This window comes from Carassius auratus, chromosome 10, assembly GCF_003368295.1.
Source record: "Carassius auratus strain Wakin chromosome 10, ASM336829v1, whole genome shotgun sequence".
NCBI lineage: Eukaryota > Metazoa > Chordata > Actinopteri > Cypriniformes > Cyprinidae > Carassius > Carassius auratus.
Window position 1 is genome coordinate 1,046,164 of NC_039252.1, and position 19,291 is coordinate 1,065,454.

General features: G+C 36.3%; 1 protein-coding gene across 1 annotated transcript in view; it reads left to right on the forward strand.

Annotated features, from left to right (window-relative positions):
• The window catches only part of psd3l (pleckstrin and Sec7 domain containing 3, like), a 113,562-nt gene that overhangs the window by 43,923 nt on the left and 50,348 nt on the right, over positions 1 to 19,291 (forward strand). The window contains exons 6-9 of the mRNA XM_026273078.1: positions 2,712 to 2,891; positions 7,598 to 7,678; positions 8,224 to 8,336; positions 9,681 to 9,739. Of these exons, the coding sequence (XP_026128863.1) occupies positions 2,712 to 2,891; positions 7,598 to 7,678; positions 8,224 to 8,336; positions 9,681 to 9,739 (433 nt within the window). The remainder of the gene's footprint in view (positions 1 to 2,711; positions 2,892 to 7,597; positions 7,679 to 8,223; positions 8,337 to 9,680; positions 9,740 to 19,291) is intronic.

Here is a 19,291-nt window from a genome sequence, read left to right on the forward strand (position 1 = left end):
CAATTTTGAAATGTTACAATCTAATTTAGATTAAAAACTGCTCATTTTGCATGTGTGCAGCATCTTTGTTTGAATCATGATTAAAATGCAGTGCTTGCCTCTAACTTTAAATGTAAAGAGCACAGACAAAGCCTTATTTTGTATATATTGTATAATTATTTTATTTTTACTTATTCATTTGATTTGTGGCTTGTTTTAAATTTAGTTTTGATATTTACATTTACATTATATTTACATTAAATCATTTAGCAGACACTTTTATCCAAAGCCACTTACAAATGAGGACAACAGAAGCAATCAAAACCAACAAAAGAGCAATGATATACATGTGCTATATAAGGCCCTAAATTATTCTTGTTATTTTATTTTTTCTACTTTATTTTTCACTTCTCAGGTGGAGTCCTTAACTGTGGGAATGTTTCTAAACCATCAAAACTGAAAAACAGGAAATTCATATTTGATATAAAGAAAAAAAAAAAATGCCAATGCCCAGTCCAAGGAACTGAAAGAACTATTGCATGAGCCACCCCGGCCAATGAACTGACCCAGCTTTAATTTCTACGAAATATAATGTACTCCTCTTTCCTAAAATGAGGCTCTGGTGCTTGTTGTCATTTGTTCAGGCGCTCAACAGATGGCACTGTTAAACTGTGTGTGCTGACTGTACTAATACAGCACAAATGAGAGTGAATAAAACAGTGCAGTGTTTTTCATGCTCATTCATGCTCTCATTGTACAGAGAAGAAATCTTGGAGATCTTGGATGAGGTCACTGATGTGGGAGGAGCGCGGGTGATGAACGTTACAGTTGTTTCTGATGTGGTTTGGTTGTTATCGGTGTTGGCAGAAGCCTGGGGTGACACCTGTCTGTTGATTTGGGCTTTGCATTTAGTTTCTCTCCTGTGAGGTGCACCTGATGCTCTCTGGACCCTTTCAGTCAGAGATATCGGACCCTTCCTCAGAGGTCACTTACAGAGCCTGGTAGAGACTGATTATACAGTATGTAATGTGGATCACGTGATCAGGTTCCAGAACTGCAGTGCTTGTGATTAGATTACATTGCATTTTAAAATGCTCGTAATCAGACTACAATACATGATATTATTCACCCAATAGCAATAAATGGATGATGTATTGCTTCTCCCTAATTACTCCGTTTCATCTTTTAAATATTGTGTTTTAAAATATCCTACTACTTATACACACTCAAAGTCTTCGGGTTTTGTGGACTTTCACACAAAGTCATGTGACCACACAGCATTTGACCACAGATTTATTTCAGGTTTTAACATTGTATTAACTACTGATGAACACATACATTTTCATTTGAATTAGCACTTGATTAAGTAGGTTAATCATCTATTACAATATCTTTGGAAGGCTTTTTTCTTTCAAACACATTAAAATGCACATTATTTCTTACGTGCATGCAGTGCAGGGGCTCCCAAAGGGTTATTTGTTTCATTCATTTTTTTCAGCTGAACCTCTTTCGCCTAATATATATATATATATTAGAGGTGGGCATAGATTAATTTTTTTAATCTAGATTAATCTCACTGTGATCTTGAAATTAATCTAGATTAATATAGATTAAAATGGCTCATTCGAATTCTGCCGAAGGCATTCAGAGTATGTGTTACCCAAATAAAATTGACAAACAGTAAGTCTTTGAGAAGGGGTTTATCAAGCTAGGTGGTGCATTAGAAAAGGGGCTCATCTCCTGTTTCCAAAATGCATCACAAACTGCTTGAAAAAGCTGTAAACTAATTCCACATTGCACAAGCGTGGACCCGGTGAAGGTGGTACCAGTGGGCCCTGTTTGAAATTGTCTAATTTGTATGTTCGTTTATTTTTATTTATTTGTGCTATTTACACAATGTTTACGTTTTTTCAAGTTTGTAGGTGTCAAGGTACAGAAACTAAATAATTAAATGTAAAAAAAGCACTGGATAGTCTTCAATGTAAAAATGAAATCTACAATCAAACCTACATTTATTCAGACACCTTCAACATTTCTCACATTCTTACACTTTTGCTATATACATCAAAAAATATATCTGGTGTCTGAATAATTTTTGGTTTGAATGTTAAAACTACAAAGTAGTCAAGAGCAGTGAGTGATTTTCATTTTCATTTTCTTGGATTAACATTACAGCAGCCAGTCGCTAAATTAGGCGCGGTCCCTTTAAGAGACCATGAATCTATCCAATATAATACACATCCCATTGTTTCCCTCAACTGTGTACTTTCACTTAAGAAATAACTGACAGTTTTTGATATTTTGACAGATTTCGTATATATTTGTTGGCACTAGAGCAAAAATAACCAAATTCGATGTCCAAGTGTTTTGATCAAAAAAACATATACAGGGTTAAATGCATGAATGTTTTTCAGTGTCCAGATACTTCTTGTTAGTCAGCGTATCATTTAGGTAAACGAATGAGTGTACTATTCACATTCTCTGCTGACATTTGAAGAGCAATTTCACTTGGAAATACATCACAGTATAGTAATAAAGTCGGTTGCAATTTACATTTTACGCTGACACAAAAAGCACAGAGCTTTTCAGAGAAGGAAAGCAATAGAAAGCATAGATTGTGAAGTCTAAAATATAAAAAAATCAACTTAATAAAATAAAAAGTCTGCTTAATCTAGATGACTAGCCTGTTGTTGGATTGTGTTGACTGTTCTGTGTGTTTGTGTGTGGTGCAGCAGCGATGCAGGGCTGAAGGACTGGGACTCAGACATGGATGGAGTGGAGGGTCTTAAGGACACAGATGTTCTCCACAATGGCAGCCGAAGTGACCAGGAAGCTGCCCGGCGTCTGGCCCGACGGCTCTACCACCTGGAGGGCTTCCAGCGCTCGGATGTCGCCAAACATCTGGGCAAGAAGTGAGTTATAGCCTTCAGCTATCAATTCAGTTCTGTGCTTTTCTTCTCTCTATCCTTTCTTCATACACACCAACCAGAGGAATATGTAAATATTTGACTCTAACTAGAACTTGAAGAAAAACATTATGCAAACATACATGTACATTGCTGTTAAACATTTTGGGATCATTACGTTTTTTAATTTTTTTTTTTTTTTTTAAGAAGTTTCTTATGTGCATCAATGCTGTGTCTATTTGATAGAAAAAAAAAAACAGAAGAAAAAAATATTTTTTGAAATATTATTGCAATTTAAAATAAGTTTTCTATTTTAATATACTTTAAAATGTAATTTATTCCTGTGATCAAAGCTGTATTTTCAGTATGATTACTCCAGTCTTCAGTGTCACACAATCTTCAGAATTCATTCTAATAATGTAATTTATGTAATATGAGTGCTCAAGGGATAGTTCACCCAAAAATGAAAATTCTGTCATCATTTACTCACCCTCATGTCGTTCCAAACCTGTATGAGTTGCTTTCTTATGTTGAACATAAAAGAAGATATTTTGAAGATTGCTGGTAATCAAACAGTTGCCATTGACTTCCATAGTAGGAAAAAAATGCTATGGAAGTCAATGGCAACCACCAAATGTTTGATTACCTGCAATCTTCAAAATATCTTCTTTTATGTTCAACATAAGAAAGCAACTCATACAGGTTTGAAACGACATGAGGGTGAGTAAATGATGACAGAATTTTCATTTTTGGGTGAGCTATCCCTTTAACTTTATTTTTAAGAGTGGTACATATAATCTGAAAGAGTTTAATCATTTTGTGTACTTCTGTTCTTGGCAAGTCGTCTTTTCGCTAATGCCAATAAGAGAGTGTGTTTGAGTAGTCCACATATTTATGCCAGATTTATTTTGAATAAATTCCAGTGTTTACACAAAAAATGGTGTTATGCATGTTTCAGTGGCAATTATTTTTATTTAATTATATTTTTTAGCATTCATTTTATACTTCAGTCCCCTGGAGTTTTTCCATTCCTTGCCATTAATTTACTTACCCTCAAGTTGATCCAAACCTGTATGAATTTCTTTCTTCTGCTGAACACAAAAGAATGTGTTTTGAAGAACGTGGATAACCACACAGTTGCTGGACCCTAATGACTTGTATTTCCACTTGACCTTAAAATGACACAGCTCCGTTCACACCCCCAAAATAAATCTTACACATTCCTAACTTTCAAAACGCTCCATCAGCACTCCCTAAAGTATTATTAGATCAGCATAGCCTATGATTTCATACCAAAGATCTTGTTACTACAAGCTGTTGCTAATGCCATTCACACATTGCATTGTCTGTGTACAAGCATCTAAAACAACAGCCCAATCTTTTCTTTGCCTCTGTCAGAACCAGTCAGATCTGTGCATGACTTTAGGTTAGTGACTGCGCTGGAGCAGTTCAACATCCTCAGCCCCTTAAAGAGCCATCCCTAGCCTTCCAGTTCATTCCTCACAATCACACACACACTGGAAATAAAGGTTTGAACATACAGGCACTCATCCATATTCATAAGCACTCAGTGCCAGACGCAGTACTCCAGAGGAGAGCATCATTACTCCAGTGCTCTCTGTAGCACCACCTCCACAGCTCTGCACTCATCCTGTCTCACTCTCCTGCTGTCTGAAGACCATCACTAGCCATGTTTCCATTATCCTTCAAGTTACGCAAATTGAAATGGAAACACTTAAATTATGCAAAAACTCCAATATATCTCAAAGTTTTTACCCTCTTAGGAGGTGGTTTTTCAGGCAATTCAAAAAAGGAATATATCGCAAAATTGCTACCAAAATGCTAAATTGTTCGTAAATGACACATGATTATTCTTTAAAGGGTAACTAAACCCCTGGTCAGAGCCTGACTCCACCCACTGGCAATATTTGAAAAATGCTGAAAAGTGGGAAGAGCACAGCGGAGGTAGAGGGGACGAACCGAGGGGCGGGGCTGAGTGCGTGGGGCGTGAACCTGAGACCCGCAGTGACTGATTGATTGACAGCTGCTGTCAGAGTCGCTAAAATGGAAAGTGACTAGTGACGCAAGTAGCTTTGCAACAGAGCGTTCATATGAAGTAGAGGACTTTTCTCCACCACCTTCAGCTGAAAGTGGATGATGTAGAGGTGTCTGTGGCCTGAGCCATATCAATTAGAGCCGCTGGCTCAAACTGCGGTCTTAACTCCCGCACCACGTCGCTTTTCAGCGCGAGCCGTGTGGAGAAGCCCATTTCCACCTCCATTGCATTGGAGAAACAATCCCGTGTAAAATGCAGTTGGCACACTCCAGCTCTAGGCTGGAAGTCGCGATCTTCCAGGCCAAGTGCATGCAAGCACTGGTGCCTAATTTTAAAGTCTGCTGGAAAACTATGCAGGTCAGCAGTGCTTTTGCAACCAGCAACACTACGCATCCTGACCACTGGACTAAATACAGATAAATCTATGCCAACTTGAAGCTATTACTACAAGCTACTAACTATGCTTCTAACAATATTAACATTACACTAACAACTATGCTAATTAACTACATAGGCTACACTAAATAATCTAAATAACTATATAAATGCTATGCTAAATAGATGCTGTAATAGTCTATCCTGGTCGTTATCAATACTCGCCATTCCAACTCCTGACTCACTACAGTGATTTTGATGGAACAAGATGGGTTTTATACTGCTAAGGGCGTGATAGCTCGTACCAAGGGGCGTGGTGAGCTGGAAACTGCTTACGTCACCTGCCACCGCAAACATCCAGTAGGAAAAATCAACTGCAGTAGCCACCGTTCAACCTGAAGAGGGCAGCACTCAGACTATATAGGCTACATAAAAAGGAATATATAGGGCTTTACATTAAATATATTTTACTTAAATCATAAACGGATTAACAAAGCGAAAGAAAAAGATGTGCTGAGTTAGGATTATTGTAACGTGCTCCGAAGTTCATGAAAAGATCAAAGATTTAAGATTTTTATTTGTCACATACATGGTGATATGGAGAGCATATGACCAGCAGTAAAAAGGTAAGTTAGGTCAGCTTCATTGACAGTGCAATTATTAAAGAATACAAACACAAGATAATTATATATAAATATGGTATGGAGAAAGTTAGATAAAAAATAAGAATAAAATAAAATGCTTGTAAAATAAAATGCGCAGGACAGTATATTGTAGACCTGATGGCCTGTGGGAAGAAGCTCCTCCTAAGTCTCTCGCTTACCAGATGGCAACAAAATGAAAAGACAGTCCTAAACGATTTGAACAGCTCTGCTTTTGCAGCGTTTGAGGTAGATGTCCTGCAGAGAGGGGAGAGCAGACCCTGAGATGCGCTCAGCTAAGCACACAACTCTCTGCAGGACTTTGCAGTCTTTACTTGAGCTGTTCCCATATCACACTGAGATACACTGAGTCAATACACTTTTGGCCCCCATTAAAGTTTTGAGTGAATCTATTAATTCCAGTGATAAATGTCTATTTTTAAAATGGTTGCGAAAATATGATGCAATTTCTATTTTTTTTGTCTTTAGCGTGTTAAGTACAGTAGCTATTTGTGCATGATCTGCGGAGTTTCAAAGCTTAAAGCCTCCCACTAAAACATCTCTACGATACAATGTGGAAATATGTGCGTAATGCTGCCCAAATGTTCATGCAAAGAATGAGAGAAAGATAGGGCCCATCACAGTGGAGTCTGTGTTTCTTAACTTTCTTCACTGGGGCTTGTGTACTGCAAACACATACAAGCTTCATCACTGTGCCTGTCTAAGGATGTTATTAACTGTCTTTATTAGGGATGCACGATAATATCGGCACAACATCGGTATCGGCCGATAAAAGCTTAAAATGACCATCATCGGTATCGGCCGATATGAATATTTCTGCCGATGAGCCAAACCGATATTCTCCGAGTGAAATAATTGACCTGTTTTTCAGGTGTGAATGTCTGTCTACATTTGTAAAATAATACATTTATGGTAGAATCAGTACAGAAGAGATACATGGATTTCTCTTCAGTAAAATTAAAGTTTAAATATATCAGGCAAAATTTTTATATATATCGGTATCGGCATCAGCCAAAATTATTTTGAAAATATCGCCATATCGAATATCGGCCAAAATCCAATATCGTGCATCCCTAGTCTTTATGTTGAAAGCTAAAACTTGCGATTATGCAAAGAGGTGTTACATTTCCGACACGTGCTTGTGGTGTTCTGCCAATCACAATGCACTGGGTCAGCTTGCTTAAAATAGCATCATATGACCCCTTTAAATGCATTGGTCAGAAGATGTGGGAACCCTGAATGTCAAGTTTCAGTCATATAGCAGCATTGCCACAAATGTATTTACATGTCTGTCTGGGAATGCATGTTTCTTATGTAATTTGCTTTATACTGCTGTGATTCCTCTCCATTTTAGAGTCATGTCAGGGTAGATTAATGTCTGTTCACGGTTGTTCATCATAAACTAGTAAAATGCTCTGAACTTCAGTATGTCCAATTTCTGATTTCTGAGTATAAAATGATGTGTTATAGTAAACACTTATCAAATGTGATTCAGATACCAGAAACTGTATGAGGTCATGTTTAGTTGAACTGTTTCAAATGTGGAGGTCCTATTTTTTTAAAGGTCATATTATAATCTCTGTTATAATGTAATATGTATCTTCTGTTTGTGTTCACAGTAATGACTTCAGTAAGATGGTTGCAGAAGAGTACCTCAAATTCTTTGAGTTTACAGACATGACATTGGACCAATCACTCAGGTACATCTCATGCCAAGTTATTGTCATTCAATTATTGTGCAGTCATGCAGTCACAGTGTCACATTTATGTTCTCCTTATTTGGTTTTTCCTGTCCTCATCATGTGAACTCGTCTCCGGTTGTATATAGATATATAAAGTTACCTCATAATAAGTAAATATTGTGATATATTTTGCAATATTGCAATTAAGAATGCAACCAAAGAATGCTGAACATTATTATGTTTTTTAAGTTTTTATTATTATTAATTATTTCAGGATCACATCTGATCACAGTTCTGGAGTCATTCTTACCACAGTTCAGATAATTGGCCAGTTTTCACACACTTTCATTCATGGGTTTGTGTGGTTCTGCGTCTTTATTTCATCTTGTGGTGTGCCCACACACATCTTTAATGTTTTTGCTGTGATTGGAGAACTTTGTTGGCTCTTTTTGTCTTCTATCTTGTATCTGGATCTGTTACTGGACCCCTGACGAGTCTTCACACACAAGCAACAAACAAGACGAAGTTCATGGTCATGTTATATTGCTGTTTTTGTGTTGCAGATGTTTTCTGAAAGCATTCTCACTAATGGGCGAGACTCAGGAGAGAGAGCGGGTGCTAATTCATTTCTCTAATCGGTATTATCAGTGTAATCCCACCGTCATCACTGCACAAGGTACTGAACGTCTCAGCCTTATGTAACCTTTCTTATTTACTCATTACTTACAAGATAAGTATTTCAGATCAATTGAAGATGTAAGTGATCATTATTATCCAGTGGTGGATGAAGCACTAGATCCTAATAAATCATTACTCCAGTACATTTATTTACATTAACGCATTTAGCAGACGCTTTTATCCAAAGCGACTTACAGCGCATTCAGGCTACACATTTTTTAACCAATATGTGTGTTCCCTGGTAATTGAACCCACGACCTTTTGCGCTGCTAACACAATGCTCTATGCCACAGGAACACCGCAGTCCAGTAAATGTACAAGTACTTGTTTCAAAAATTACTTGATTTATTTTCCTAGTAAAAGTACAAGTACTTGATTTATTTTCCTAGTAAAAGTACAACTACTTGATTTTTTTAAATGTAGTAAAGCATTTAAAGTAAAATGTACAGATTGAATCATTGTTTTTTTTCAGACTAGTCATTAATCAGCACTAAGGAGACAAATTTGTGCATTCGTTTAATAAGCATTGATCTGCGAATAAAACAACTTTTTATTTTACCTAGTATTTTAACATAAGAAAATAAAAAAAAATTGTGTAATTTATATATTTACAAATAACACATAAAAATACGATGTAGAGAGGTTACGTGGGTTAAACAGATCACTCTTTTATGACAAATTTACTTCAATATAATATTCTTTACAATTACCAATATTAAAATTGGACGTTTATTAGCTTTTCATGTGATTGTTTGTGTTTGGAAATATCTCTGTTCTTTGTAATTCTGACCAGCTAATTGAATCAGTCAAAATGACTTCAAGTGGATCAGTCTGATTACTCAAAAAGTTTAACCTCAAAATCAAAATACTGTAATACAGTAAATATTCTCAAAAAGCGTGCTTAAGTAAGGAAGTAAAAATACTTGTCACTTCTGTCCACCACCGTTATTGTCTCTAACTCTAACATGGTTACTAAAACCAAAATTCAAAAATATTTTGTGCTATATATATTGGTTTTATATTGATCTCCTATCTATCAATAAAACATTTGTGGTTTGCACAACATTAAAGTCTCTCTTCAGTAATTCTCCATGAAACATTGGGTTTAATCGCTCATTCAGTATCACAGTGTCGTGTTTTTCCCATAGCAACCGTCTTAGTAACAGCTATGACCAGTATATGAGAAAAAAGCTAAACCATCTCCTTGTTGCTAAGACTGTTGCCATGGAAGTGATGTTAGACTTTCTCCTGATGCATAGATGAATGTGTGTGTGATAAAAATAATGTTCACTCTCTTTGACCTGTATGTGAGTGTGACCAAATGTTTCATTGACGTTTGCAGATGGAGTTCATTGCCTTACCTGTGCTCTAATGCTGCTCAACACTGACCTTCATGGACCAGTAAGTGACCTCTGACCCTCTGCTAGAGTTGCCTGTATTACCATAAAAATGAAAAGAGACAGTTTGTTCCGTCTTTTCCTAAAGCACATGAATGCAGTCACCATTTGTCCTTATCAGAGCATGTTATCGGTGAAGCTAATGATCCCTCTGTAGAAAGATATGTCTGGGTCATATTTAACCTCTAAATACAAAGAAATAAGAAACTAAATATGCTTAATTGTCTATTTGATAATAACTGATAATGGTAAAATGGTTGAAATGTTGTCCAGAGATCCTAGTCTGAGAACTAGTGAGCAGGATTGGGTATCGTTTGAATTTTATTGATTCTTATTGAAACGATATTACTGTCAACTGTGATGTGCGGCAGAGATTGTTTGAAACACTTTTTCCACGAAAACTTTGATGCACAACATCTCAGTTTATTATATCAACGTAAACTATGTGATCACAAAATAATCAGGAAAAAAGACAGCATGCACATTTTAAAATCATTACATAAAAAATGTAATCACCACTGGCGGCCTCGGCAAAAACTTATCTCGCAATTGAATAATTTTGGTCACAAATGCAACTGTTTTAGTCCTAGTCTTGAGCCCTGCATGAGATGTTCATTCATGTTTATTTTGTGTTAAAACTAACAAAGTTAGTAGTGAAGAGTAAGGGATTATCAGTGATGAGGTGTTTATATACGATCTGTCGCACCACTGAAAATCTTTTGGCACGAAAACGTGTAACGTTAATAGTCCATAAATGTGAAAGAGAAATCTGTTCCAGCTTGTAGCAACCTTTTCTGCAGTGGAATTACACACAAAATTTGAGAACGGACACTGGTTTGGTTAGCAGCCTGTTCTTTTCTGTGCTCACATTTCAGATGTGTGTGCAAGTTCAGATATGTGCCAATAGTAACTACAGTGCAATGAAGAAGAAGAAAGTTCTGCACCCCCCACCATTTCCTGAGTGAAATGTGAGGTGCATTCTGGGTTCTCTAAGAATAGCTCCTCTCATTGGTCTCCATGGAGTTTGATCATATAGGACGCTGTGTTTTGAGTTTGACACATTCAGTAGAACGCATGTGCCATGGAGATGTGGAGATCTCATGCCCACGCCGCAGCACTTCTCTAGACGCTTTCATTTCAAACATTGTTTAGCTTCATGTCATGTGGGTGAATACAGCTGAAAGTTGTGTAGCCATGGATCTTTTCAGAAATGTATGCCAGACGCCCACACACAATACATGGCTGCATTTGTGGAGGGAAGCGTTATGCATATCACACCGGTTATATAGAGATAGAGCAGGTGCAGATGGGTAAATCTCATCAAAACCTGCCCTGGCTTGACAAAATTTGAAGATAAAGGAAGAAATGTATATTTTACATAAAGAAATCAAAAGTTACTTTGTGGAATCAATAAAGACTCTTCATGCTCTTTAGAATGTGAATTTCCAGTGACAAACATGCTTAACAGTTGTGCCATAACTGAAGCCTGTTGTCTTTCGTATGTCTAACCCAAACGTTCTGTTTCAACAGGACATACACTACCGTTCAAATGTTTGATTAATAAAGATAACAAAAAACAAACATTACTTTTATTCAGTAATGCATTGAATTGATCAAATGTGACAGTAAAGACTATATTGACTATATTGTTACAGAAAGTTTCTATTTCAACAAATAGTTTTTTTAATTTTCCATTCATGAAAGAATCCTGAAAAAATTAGGTTTCCATGAAAACATAGTCAATGATATCGCTTTAAATGAAGTTTCCCCAACTAAGCAAGCCAGAGGCGACAGCGGCAAGGAACCGAAACTCCATCGGTGACAGAATGGAGAAAAAAACCTTGGGAGAAACCAGGATCAGTTGGGGCCAGTTCTCCTCTGACCAGTCGAAACCAGTAGTTCAATTCCAGGCTGCACCAAAGTCAGATTGTGCAGAAGAATCATCTGTTTCCTGTGGTCTTGTCCTGGTGCTCCTCTGAGACAAGGTCTTTACAGGGGATCTGTATCTGGGCTCTAGTTGTCCTGGTCTCCGGTGCTAGTTCTAGGTTCTAGGTGCTGATCCACCATCTGGTCTGGATACGTACTGGATCCAGGTGACTGCAGTGACCCTCTGATCTGGATACAGACTGGATCTGGTGGCCACGGTGACCTCAGATTAAGAGAGAAACAGACTAATATTAGCGTAGATGCCCTTCTTCTAATGATGTAGCAAGTACATCGGGTGTTATGTGAAGTGTCCCCGGTTCCAGTTTACCCAAGTAATGCAGCCTAAAAATTATTTAACGGATTTTAATATTAGAAGCACATTAGTGTGTTATGTGTATGTCAGGTTAAAGAGATGGGTTTTTAATCTAGATTTAAACTGCAATAATGTGTCTGCCTCTCGAAAAATGTTAGGTAGGTTATTCCAGAGTTTAGGCGCCAAATAGGAAAAGGATCTGCCACCCGCAGTTGATTTTGATATTCTAGGTATTATCAAATTACCTGAGTTTGGAGAATGCATTGGATGTGTAGGATAATAATGTAACAAGAGGTGCTAAACCATTCAGGGCTTTATAAGTAATAAGCAAGATTTTTAAATCTATACAATGTTTGATAGGGAGCCAATGCAGTGTTGACAGGACGGGGCTAATATGGTCATACTTCCTGGTTCTAGTAAGAACTCTTGCTGCTGCATTTTGGACTAGCTGTAGTTTGTTTACTAAGCGTGCAGAACAACCACCCAATAAAGCATTACAATAATCTAACCTTGATGTCATAAAATGCATGTATTAACATTTCTGCATTTGACATTGAGAGCATAGGCCGTAATTTAGATATATTTTTGAGATGGAAAAATGCAGTTTTACAAATGCTAGAAACGTGGCTTTCTAAGGAAAGATAGCGATCAAATAGCACACCTAGGTTCCTAACTGATGACGAAGAATTGACGAAGCAGCCATCAAGTCTTAGACAGTGTTCTAAGTTATTACATGCAGAGTTTTTAGGTCCTATAATTAACACCTCTGTTTTTTTCAGAATTTAGCAGTGAGAAATTACTCGTCATCCAGTTTTTTATATCGACTATGCATTCCATTAGTTTTTCAAATTGGTGTTTCGCCGGGCCGCGAGGAAATATAGAGCTGAGTATCATCAGCATAACAGTGAATGCTAACACCATGTTTCCTGATGATATCTCCCAAGGGTAACATGTAAAGCATGAAAAGTAATGGCCCTAGCACTGAGCCTTGAGGTACTCCATACTGCACTTGTGATTGATATGATACCTCTTCATTCCCTGCTGTGAATTGATGGCGGTCATATAAGTACGATTTATACCATGCTAATGCACTTCCACTGATGCCAACAAATTGTTCTTGTCTATTCAAAAGAATTTTGTGGTCAATAGTGTCGAACACAGCACTAAGATCCAATAAAACTAATAGAGAGATACAACCACGATCAGATGATAAGAGCAGGTCATTTGTAACTCTAAGGTGAGCAGTCTCAGTACTATGATACGATCTAAATCCTGACTGGAAATCCTCACAGATACCATTTTTCTCTAAGAAGGAATATAATTGTGAGGATACCACCTTTTCTAGTATCTTGGACAGAAAAGGGAGATTCAAGATCGGTCTATAATTAACAGTTTCTTTGGGGTCAAGTTGTAGTTTTTTAATAAGGCTTAATAACATTCAGTTTGAAGGTTTTGGGGACATATCCGAATGACAATGAGGAATTAATAATAGTCAGTAGAGGACCTATGACTTCTGGAAGCACCTCTTTTAAGAGCTTAGATGGTATAGGGTCTAACATACATGTTGTTGTTTTAGATGATTTAACAAGTTTATACAATTGTTCCTCTATACTGTAGCTGACGACTGAATGGTTACAATTTTATCTCTAATAGTATTGATTTTAGAAGTAAAGTAGTTCATAAAGTCGGGAATGTTGGGAAATGTCAACACTTGTTGAGGCTTTATTTTTCGTTAATTTAGCCACTGTATTGAATAAATACCTGGGATTATGTTTGTTTTCTTCTAAAAGAGAAGAACGTAATCGGATCTTGCAGTTTTTAATGCTTTTCTATAGGATAGGTTACTTTCCCGCCAAGCAATACGAAATACTTCTAGCTTGTTTTCCTCCAGCTGCGCTCCATTTTTCGGGCTGCTCTCTTTAGGGTGTGAGTATACTCATTATACCATGGTGTCAGACTGTTTTCCTTAAGCGTAAAGGAGCAACTATATTTAAAATGCTAGAAAAGAGAGAGTCCATAGTTTCTGTTACATCATCAAGTTGTTCTGAGGTTTTGGATATGCTAAGGAATTCGGATACACCAGGAAGATAACTTACAAAGCAGTCTTTTGTGGTAGAAGTGATGGTTCTACCATACTAGTAAAAAGAAGTAGAATTTACAATTTTGACTATATGAAGTTTGCACAAAACTAAATAATGATCTGATATATCATCACTTGGCTGCATAATTTCAACACTATCAACATCAATTCCATGTGACAGTATTAAATATAGAGTACGATTTTGACAATGAGTAGGTCCTGAAACATGTTGTCTAACACCAATAGTGTTCAGAATGTCTATAAATGCTGATCCCAATGCATATTTTTCATTATCGACATGGATATTAAAATCACCAACTATTAAAACTTTATCTGCAGCCAGAACTAACTCGGATGTAAAATCACCAAACTCTTTAATAAAGTCTGTATGGTGCCCTGGTGGCCTGTATACAGTAGCCAGTACAAACATAACAGGGGATTTATCATTAACATTTTCTCTGGATAATGTTATATGAAGCACCATTACCTCAAACGAGTTATACTTGAAGCCTGCCCTCTGAGAAATCCTGAAATCATAGTTATAAATTGAAGCAACACCTCCCCCTTAACCTTTTGTACGTGGCTTATGTTTATAACCGTAATCTTGGGGGGTGGACTCATTTAAAATAATGTAATCATCAGGTTTTAGCCAAGTTTCTGTCAAACAGAGCACATCTATATTATGATCAGTGATCATATTATTTATAAAAAAGTGCTTTCGTAGAAAGGGATCTGATATTCAATAAGCCAAGCTTTATCATTTGTGTATCCTTATTGCATCTGTTTTTTATTTGTTTAAACCTCATTTAAATTTTTACTCTTAAATTGGTTTGGACGTTTTTTGTATTTTCTAGTTCGGGGAACAGACACAGTCTCTATAGTGTGATATCTCGGTGAAAGAGTCTCTATGTGCTGAGAATTAACTGACCTCTGTGACGGGAGGCAGCTAGCAGACGGTCGGTTTAGCCAGTCTGTCTGCTTCCTGACCTGGGCCCCAGTTAGTCAAGTATAAACACTAAGACTATGTGCCATATTTCTAGAGAGAAGAGTAGCGCCACCCCAGGAGGGATGAAGACCATCTCTTTTCAACAGGTCAGGTCTGCCCCAATAGCTCGTCCAATTGTCTACGAAACCTATGTTATTCTGTGAGCACCACTTAGACATCCAGCCATTGAGTGGAAGGGAGGGGACCAGAGCATATTACAGTGTCTGACATCGTGCTTGCAAGTTCACACACCTCTTTAACGTTATTTTTAGTGATCACTGACTGGCGAAGTCAAACATCATTAGCGCCGGCATGAATAACAATATTACTGTATTTATGTTTAGCATTAGCCAGCACTTTTAAATTTGACAAGATGTCAGGCACTCTGGCTCCCGGTAAACATTTGACTATGGTGGGTGGTGTCTCTATATTCACATGGTTGATGAGGGGTGAATACTTAGGGGTGAAAAACAAAGAAAGGTGATCAGACTGTCCAAGGTGGGGGGCAAACAGATCCCAAACGGCAAGACAATAGAGAATAATCTAAAAACAAGCAAAAGATCAAGGCAACGAGGCAGGGAACAAAACTGGGAAACCGTTAACTAGGAAGTGCTCGGTAAGGTAGCTAGGCTAAAAAATACTCGATGCCGAATGGTGGTGTGAGACTGATTTATATAGTGTATATTGTTGATAGCAGCTGTGTGCGATCGGTTTCAGGTGAGCTTGTGATTAGATGAAGCATGGGAAATGTAGTCCAGGGTGATGTGTAACAGTCAGTGTAGTGTGAAAGTCCATGTGAAGAGCGGGGGACCTCTGGTGGAGGTCTTTATAGGCTGGATCATGACAAGAGGCTTCTATCAGAAACATAAAAACAGCACTTATCAAGCCATATCCTGTGGTCTTTCAGATTTGTTTTCATTGGAATTTTTTCCAATTAACTGCATTTTTCAGCAATGCAAAAATGTAATTATATTTAGCTTTTTGTAATAGCTAATGGAAGCCAATTCTGTTTGAGAATGATTTTTTAATTAAAGTAGCATTAATTGCATTCATTATAACATTCTTGATTTATTCACAATTTAATTGAAGTAATATTTTTCTGCATAACAATAATGAGAATGAGATTTTGGGGCAGTGCAATAAACAAACACATTTGCATAGTATATATGTGTATAAAATCTGTTCACTGAGCAAGGCCCAAATGTTTTTTTTTTTTGGTTTTTTTTTTTTTTAAATAGAATGATTCATTGTTGTTGCAAAATAGCATTTTATTCTCAGTCAGTCTTTGCTGACTTTGTGTTATGGGCTGCGGACCCATGTCAAATCATACAGAAAGAGAAAAAATGGCTTGATGTGCTGTTAAAGTGATGGATGACAGGAGGCAATAGCATCACTTCACCCATGAAACTGCACTGTGAGAGCTCGTGGAATCCTGTATTTTGAAGCAGCCTGTGTCTCTCTTTGATATCTGGTGCCAGTCTGAACATTTGTCAGTGCCATCCACCTACAAACTCGGCTGGTGCTGGCAGGAACAGTAAAGTCATTGGAACAAACACCGTCTGCGCTTTATTTTAGAATGCAAGTGGCCGCTCCTTCAGGCTTTGTCTATGACATTATAAAAGGAGAAATCAATGTTCAGACAGTAATTGTAGAGGATGTATAATAGCAGCAGTCAGTGTACAGTATGTGGCAACTGTAAGGGTTTGTGAAAAGCATAATTTCTTAGCACAAATGAGGATATTTGGGATGCATTTTGTGATCAAGGGCCAAGAAGGGTCAGAGCAATATGCTTTAAATGATGGAGGACATACTTGGTGCTAGAATATGGTACATTTGTTGTAAATCAAGGGTGTACTTATTTCTGCAATCCTATATTTAAACATCCTATCATACAGATATTAAGGACAAATGTTTGTGTTTTTATTAAGGATATACTTAAAATTGTATTTTTGCCATCTTTCCATGGATTTAATTAGTAATTGTTAATCAGAGGGGTTTATTCATTTATGCTTTGCAATGTGATAGCTCAGAGCTCAACTATGAAATAGCCCAGAGCAAATGTTATGGTTCAGACTGCTAAATGTTTCAGATTGTAATAGATATTCTTAATCCTGTACATTTAGTTAAAGGTGTCCCCTCCTCCAGCAGTACTTAATCAAGAGCATCAGTCTGTGAATTATTACACAAGCTTGACATTATACAATGTCATACATAATTTATCAGACTTTTACTTTGCATCATTCAGTGTATAAAATAAAAACAGAACACAATCAAATAATATGGAGTATTTTTCATTTGCAACGTTAGTGTATTTGTTTGTTTGTTTATTCAAAAATAGACATTATATGCTAACTACAGTTCCAAAGTGTTTTTTTTTTAAGTTTTAAAAGTAAAAGTCTCATATGTTCTTCAAGCCTACTTTTATTTGACCAAAAATAGTCCCAACTGGGTAACACTTTATAATAACTGCATGCTATTAATCATTAATTAAGCATTAGGAAACAGTTAATTCATCATTTATAAAGCATTAATATACATTTATAAGCAGTTTATAAATACAGATATAAATGCTTTATACCTGATTTAAAAGCATATCTATAATGTATTTAATAATTGTTTTTTTCATACTTTATTAATGATCAATTTAGCATTTCTAAATTAAGTATAGCATTATTTACACACCAGTTATTAAGGAGTTGTCAGTGGTTCATAAGGTCACTAAGAAATTGTAACTAAATGGTTAATAAACTATTTAAATGTGCATTCATACATCTTTTTATTCAGACATATAGTAATAGTTACTTATATTGTTAATAAATGGTTTATTAACATGTATTTCTACTGTAATTCAGGGTTAATTCATGTAGTTGTTAGTTAACTATTTTTATGAGCTCATCTAAAGTGAGCACTATTTATGCCTTGAAAAGCTTTTAATTTTATGAGATTTAAAGGTTGTTAATATTTCTATGTTCTGTATCACTGTGTTGTATTTGTTTCTGTTTTTTGTTTAGAAGATAACTGAGCCTTTAAATATCCTTTATAAATGCTTTACAAGGCATAACTAGTCCTCACTTTAGATGAGCTCACATAAATAGTTAACTGACCACTACTAAATGCTTTATAACTACCTGAATTTACTACATTTCTTGTGATCTTATGAATCACTGGCAACTCCCAAATAACTGGTTTGTAAATAATGCTATACTTAATTGAGAAATGATAAATTGATCATGAATAAAGTATTAAATTACACATTATAGATATGCTTTTAAATCAAGAATAAAGCATTTATATCTGTATTTATAAACTGATTATTACTGTCTATTAATGCTTTATAAATTATGAATTATCTGTTTGCTAATGCTTAATTAATGATTAATAGTGTGCAGTTATTATAAAGTGTTACCAAAAAGGTTATATTGTGAAATATTGATATTCAAAATAATTTTATTAATATTAATAATGTTATTTTAACCAACCAGTAATTAAATCTCTTAATTTCTTTTGAACGTGTCATGTGTCACTGCTTCACTGATATATGTGCTAGACCAGGGGTTCCCAAACTTTTCAGACCGCGACCCCCAATATTAGATTGCTGACGACCCATGACCCCCGTGTTTCCCTCTTGTGGGGATTTGCAATTTGGTTACATACTGACAGAACTAAAACAAAAAGGAACACAATCTCTAAGCCAGGCTATTTTATTAACAAATTATGGACAAAAACAAATACATCCATAACTGTGAAATGCTTACAGACAGAATACGAACAAGCTGCCTATAACACGCATACAACAATAACTTACTTTGTATTCAGAAAATACGCCTTATCATACATGAATGAATTTCCCAATCAGGACCCAGATTTGGTCAATGGGTGGAGCAGATAATTTTATAATTTTAATTTAATTTTTAAGATTACAAGTAAACAGCAATCAAGACTGCAAGAGTTCCAATATATATGGGCCTTAGTACTCTTTTTGATGTTTTTTTTTTTGTGATTGCATTGTTTGTGTAATATGTGCTAAATTGTGAATAAAAAAAAAAAAACGCCTAATTTGATGGATGGGCGCTGTGCGCGGAACAAAGCAGGTCCACTCTAGGTTTAACTTTGGAGATCGCCACCCGCAGATCATCTTCCACGTTAAGCCGTAACCTGTGTTTATTCTTAATGTAAGTCAGCGCGCAGAATGTCTTTTCACATAAATACTTTGAGCCAAATTGCATGAGGACATCCAACACGGCTTTCGACA